Source organism: Tasmannia lanceolata, unplaced genomic scaffold (assembly GCF_043159265.1).
Source record: "Tasmannia lanceolata isolate RefF3 unplaced genomic scaffold, GAP_Taslan_0.1 ptg000012l, whole genome shotgun sequence".
Classification (NCBI taxonomy): domain Eukaryota; kingdom Viridiplantae; phylum Streptophyta; class Magnoliopsida; order Canellales; family Winteraceae; genus Tasmannia; species Tasmannia lanceolata.
The window spans coordinates 55,376,118-55,382,655 of NW_027518689.1; the positions used below are offsets into that span (position 1 = coordinate 55,376,118).

The 6,538-nt window shown below is 34.8% G+C and overlaps 1 protein-coding gene across 1 annotated transcript in view; it reads right to left on the reverse strand.

The window, feature by feature from the left end:
- LOC143887461 (uncharacterized) overlaps window positions 1–6,308 on the reverse strand; it is a 49,140-nt gene extending 42,832 nt beyond the window's left edge. The window contains exons 1-2 of the mRNA XM_077391542.1: window positions 5,813–6,308; window positions 4,908–5,059 (exon numbers count right to left, since the gene is read on the reverse strand). Of these exons, the coding sequence (XP_077247657.1) occupies window positions 4,908–5,059; window positions 5,813–5,960 (300 nt within the window). The 5' untranslated portion in view covers window positions 5,961–6,308. The remainder of the gene's footprint in view (window positions 1–4,907; window positions 5,060–5,812) is intronic.
- Window positions 6,309–6,538: the final 230 nt, after the last annotated feature.

Genomic DNA, 6,538 nt, shown 5'->3' on the forward strand with positions numbered 1-6,538 from the left:
ATTGAGAAGAAGTAAGAGACGTAGGATTGAAAAAGATCTAGGACCTGGAATGTTTACATTCTTATTAGAAGAGGATCATAAATCATTTCAAGAAGCTATGTCCTTACCTGATTCCAAATTATGGAAAATAACTACGGATGATGAGATCAAATCCATACATGATAATAATACATGGACTCTTGCGGATCTTCCTCCTAATACTAAACCCATTGGTTGTAAGTGGGTTTTGAAAAAGAAATTCAAACCTGATGGTAGTATTGAAAAATACAAAGCAAGATTAGTAGCCAAAGGTTATAGTCAAAAGGAAGGATTAGATTATTTTGAAACATTTCCTCCTGTTACTAAATTTACTTCTATTAGAACTATGTTTGCTATAGCTTCCATCTACAATCTTAAAGTACATCAAATGGATGTCAAGACTGCGTTTCTCAATGGAGATCTTGATGAGGAAATTTACATTCATCAGCCTGAAGGGTATGTTTTCAAAGGTTAAGAAAACAAGGTATGCAAACTAAACAAATCCCTTTATGGTCTTAAACAAGCACCTAGACAGTGGTATAAAAAATTCAGAAAAGAGATTAAAAATTTTGGTTTTAAAAGAAGTAAAGTTGAAAGTTGTGTTTTTTCTAAGAGCACAAAAGATTTTAATGTGTTAATTACTCTTTATGTTGATGATTTATTGATTTTTGGTTCCAACATAGATTGCATTAATGAGACTAAGAGATATTTGACTCAAATATTTGACATTGAAGACTTAGGTCCTGCTGATGTTATTTTAGGAGTTAAAATTATCAAAAGAGATGGTAAATATATTTTAACTCAATCTCATTATATTGAAAAATTAGGAAGTTTAATCATTTTCATTGCAAACCTATTAAGACTCATTTTGATCCTCACTACCCAACACTGGGTCTCATGTAAATCAAAAGGAATATGCTAAAATCATTAGTAGCTTAATGTATGCCATGAATTATACTAGACCAGACATTACATGTTCAGTTGGTATGTTAAGTAGATTTACTAGTAATCAAAGTGTTGAACATTGGAATGAAATTAGTAGAGTTTTGAGATATCTAAAACATACCATGAATTATGGCTTGCATTATAATTGTACAACTTCTGTTTTAGAATGTTATAGTGATGCTAATTGGGCTTCTGATAGACATACTTCGAAGTCAACTAGCGGCTGGCATTTTACTATGGTTGGTTGCATATTTGCTTGGTCCTCTAAGAAACAAACATGTATAGCATTATCTTCAATGGAATCTGAATTAATTGCTATGTCTCTTACAAACAAAGAGATACTTTGGATTAAAAGATTTTTAAGATGTATTCCATTTATAAATTTTACTAAAGGACCAATCACTTTATACAATGATAATCAAGCAGCAATTTACAACACCATAAACAAAAGAATATCAAATAATAGCAAGCATATTGCTATAAGATATAATCACATACGAAGAGTTGTGGAAAAGGGTAAGGTCACACTTCAATACTTACCTACTGATCAAATGTTGGCAGATCCCCTTACTAAACCTTTATCAGGTGATAAGATCAGTAAAATAATGGGAGGTATGGGACTATTACCGGTGTAAAGAGATAATATTGGTTAAAACCCACTCTATCACATTGATGTCAATTAAAGTTTAATACTTTAAATTCGAAAATCATGTGCATAAAAGTTCAATGGTAATTCAATCAAGAATTATCCATGAAATGTCAACGTGAGGTTGCAATTCCAGTGCATTATATATTCTGAGAAATAGTTGGGGGGTAAAACTTTTTCTCTTAAAGTCTCATATCTGGTTAGATGCACTGTGACTCCACAACAAGATAGTTTGAACTTTGTTCTTAACATAACTCATAGCTTTGAAAGTGGAACGATAGAGCGGTTGTGGACATTCCTTATGAGTATTCCTTTACAAGTAAGAAAGTGAGAGGCCGCTTTCTATGGATTTCTCCGGAAAGGCCCATTAACTCGCTTCCATTTGACAGAACCAAGAACCCATGTATAGTGCAAATATGTTTCCTTGTGTCTCATATTCAATCCTAAGGTTCAAGCCTAGGCCACTAAGTACACTATACTTATACTCAGTTTACTTTTAGTTTTGCATTTCATGCATTCTACATTCATCATTAGTAATACTGGGGGATTGTTATATATTATAAATTATGTTATATTACTAATAATGCATTTTACATTATAAATTATATTATATTACAATAATGTATTTTGAAGGGAAAAGTCAAAGTTTTGAGATTTGTGCAAGTTCCCTCCATTAATTTGAAGGGAAAAATCAAAGTCTTGAGAGTTTTGCAAGTTCCCCCCCACTTTTTCATTTTGGAATCTTTTCAAATGCTTTGGTGGGAATTATTTGAAATTTGTTGAATCCCACATGAAGATATAAGATTCACTCCTTCACTCCTTCACCTATAAATAGGTGATGGATTCACTCATCTCATTCAAGTTATTTGGAGCTCTTTCTCTTTGAGAGAGCACCATGAATGAACTTCAAGTAATATTAATTATTAATATATATATAAATATATACTAGTAAAAAACCATTAGCGATGCACGGGCCGACAAAGAACTATACGGACCACATCATAGGTTGATCCAAACCGTCCATGTGATGGAACACAACATCAATAGGTTGTGCCCGTAAAATCATTTCCATAGGCTAATCCTAGCCCTCCAATCTATAGAGGTTTACATAATTAAAAAAGCATAAAGGAGGGGGTAGGATTGAAATTATGTGGCTTTAATGGGTGCCTTTGTTAAAAAGCATAAAGGAGGGGGTAGGAATGAAAATATGTGGGTTGAATGGGTGCCTTTGTTAAAAAAGTCAAAAAAAGTGATGTGTAATTCTCATAGAATTTTGCAGTGTTTTAAAACTCGGCGACTCGGATTGGAACTCGGCCGAGTCGACGCGGATTTGCGGTGGCCGTGTTTTGGAGTCCCGAACTCGCCGAGTTTGTGGCCATTTTGAACTCATATTCCATCCTAACTTCAACCATTCAAAAAAAAAAAGATAAGATTTACAGGAGAGAAACGTACCTAAAGCCGCAGAGAAAACCCTCTATAATACCCTAACTCATGAAGAAGAAGAAGTAGTTCGTTTTTTTACTCGATCTGATAATATGATTTTGTGAAATGATAAATACACCCCCTTTCATTACCTGAGACAGCCCCTCCAATGTAAAATAGTAGTCATAAATAATTAAATACACTAGAGAGGGCTGTCCCGAGTAAAACCAAGGGGTGATCCGAGTAAAACAAAGGGGCAAATACATTATTATTATTATTTTGGGCAGTGCAATGCACAGTGAAGTTGTCAATTCCAGCCTGACTTTTGCAGCTTTGCTTGTCTTATTCTCTACCTCATTTTGGGTGCCTGGACAGTCATTTAAGAAGACAAGAATATAATTCTTTTATATGGTGTAAGCCCTTATAGTCCCTTACTTTTCTAGAAGTACTGTACGGACCACACTAAAGGATGATCCAAACCGTTCATGTGATGGGCCATGGACTGTTTGGATCACATGGACGGTTTGGATCATCCTCTAGTGTGGTCCGTACAGTACTTCTAGAAAAATAAGGGACTATAAGGGCTTACACCATATAAAATCTCCTTTTTGATATATACACCCTCTTTCTTTTGGTTATTAAAAAATATTTCTAAATTTTCTTACATTTTTAACACCTGAAAAACAAAAAGATAACTTAAACTAAACCTATTCAACATTTACTTAGATGGACCTTCAATTTATGAGAATATGCCTCCAATTAAATCATAATCATATCATTATACTCAAATTTTTTCCAAGAAAAATTTCCCATCAAAAATGTTTTTCTTGCATGTATTTTTCAAAAAATTAGCGGGCTTCCACTTGGTTAGATGATCTTAAACTATTCATTTGTTGGGCCCTACATAAATGGGTTTGGATTTTTGTATTTTTTCATTTATTTTTTAATAAAAATAACGACTCATCTAATTTGGCCACGTCAACCGCATTCTTAGCAGCGTCAACCGTGTCCGCGCCGAGTCGACAAGGATTTTCTTCGACCGTGTTCCGCGTCGAATCCACATTTTTTAACACTGGAATTTTGGGAGAAATTCAAATAATTCTCTCCTTTTCTCTTCTGCTATATAGTATATAGATATATAGAAGAAGAAGAAGAAGAAAGAAAGGAAGGAAGAAGAGGAAGAAAAAAAAACGGTTAAGCCTAACGGCTATAACTGTCATTTAAACAAAACAGTTTAAATTTTAATTGCCGAAACAATTTTCTGTTAAACGGCTATATTTGAAGAGTTGCGCATCTTCTTTAGAAGGGTGCGAGTCTCTTCGTAAGAGGGTGTCTTTTGCACCGATTCGAAGTCTTTAAAAAGACTCGATCCGAGTTGTTAGACATCTTCTTCTTCTGACATTCTCTTCTTTCTTTCATACTAATTTAAAAGTTTTTCTGAGTGGGTTCTGTTCGTGAGAATACAAGAAGTGCAGTCTTGTTAAAATTCTCAGTGTTGGGCATTGTATCCTGGAGATAGAATTTCAAGAGTTCATCTGCAACTATACGTGGGAAATTACTATCTTAAAGATAGCTTCCTGGAAGTGCCTTGCCCAACAGATTCGACTGTTCTATTTTTTGCATTCTGTCTTATTATTTACAACACTATTGACTCCTGCATTTGCCAACGGCATCGTTAGAAGTAATACCAAGCTAGCATCACAAAATGTGTTGTGATGAACAACAAGAAATGCAGCAACTAAATGAGTCTTATGCACAGATATCCAGTACCAGATTATTATTCTATAGGATTTAAAAAGAAAGACAACCTCATCAGTCATATATTGTAGGCACGAACCAAATATAGTTAAACGGTAGTTAGGATAGTACTTGTAACCTTTCTTTCTCTAATCAGTTTCCCTAACTCTTCAATGGCAAGGGATGCTGTGCTCCCCGTGCCCAGACCAATCACCATCCCAGATTTCACTAGGGCCACAGCCTTTTTAGCAAGGGCACGCTTCAACGCATCCTGTGCTTCAGGAGCTGTCACTAAGGCATCAAAAAGACGTTAAGTCAGTATTCAGTAAAAAGTCTAAGACCCTGTTCATTTGAGATTATCCCAACCGCTTGTGAGTCCAAAACCAATCATTGGACTCAAAATTAAATGCAAATTTGAGTCCAATAATTGGTTTTCTTGGACTCGCAATCAGTTGGCATAATCTTAAACAAACAAGGCCTAAACAGCACATTTGAAAAGATAAACTAATCCATAGGGTATCTATCACACAATACATCTATGTATGTACATGTGCAGATAACTTAACCTGTACCAAGAGTGATGCAACATTGGGGCAGATTTAACTTACATTTTTAAAAAGGGCGATCCAATTACTGATCTCTACTCTCAGTTCCTTTAATCTAACATCATTACATTAACCCATGAAGTTGAACTCAAAATCCACAATATGAATTGAATCCCAACACAGTTTCTAAATAAAATGAAAAGATTGTCCATGGAATCCAATTATTCAAAAAACTCAAAATACGATAAAATTGCATATCTGAATCGATTGAGTCGCTAAATCAGAAACCCAAATCAATCTAGATCCAGAATTCAAAAAATAAATACGAGAGCAAGCGTTTCCCCAAACAAGTAATATTTTCATCAGCCACAGCTGTAGGACCCAAAGTCTAAAATTCACATATTTGTGAGGAAAAAAAATAACCATGATTCCAAATTCAAGGCATTCATCATGCTAAATATGAAAAAAAATGGAGAAATTTAGGGTTTTTGAGGCTTACAACTTTGAGAGATTGCAGATATGGATAAGCTTAAACCCCTCTTATTGAAATTACTGAATTTTCTTTCTTTCTTGGTAGGAACGACTTTAGGGAAGAACAGAGACTTGTCCCCTGCTGCTAGATGTTTAAAGGAAATAGCTCCTTGCATTGCAGGATTTACTGAGACTAGAGCTTAGATGGCCAGACTGAGTAGAGAAACGAAATGGGTGAGTGAAAAAAAATAAAACCCTAAATTTTCAAGGGGTCAGTTGCAGTCGAAGGGGGCGAAGAAAAGAGAGAAATTTTAAGAGGTCAAATTTTGAGGAAAATGAAGGAGAAAATCCATCAATTAGGAGCAGCAGAAGAAATCCTGAAAGTTTGAAGATTGTAACGGGTAGGAAATTTCAAAAAATGAGGAACAAAAACCCTTGTAAACATACGAAGATGGAGAGTGGAAACAGGTAAATACACTGCGTGTCATGGAGGTTCCTAAGAAGCCAATAATAATAGATTAGTGATAATATTTTGAGAATGAGCTCATCGTTTAATAAATTAACAAATACACCACTACTTAATAAATACGGCAAGTTTAGTAAAGAGAAATGTTATCAACACTACTGCATTTTGATGAGGGCACTTCTCACTTTATTAAAGGTACGGTATGGCCCACACCATAGGATGATCCAAACCGTCCATTAGATGGGTCACAGCCTAAATAGGTTGTGCCCCAAAAATTATTTCCATAGG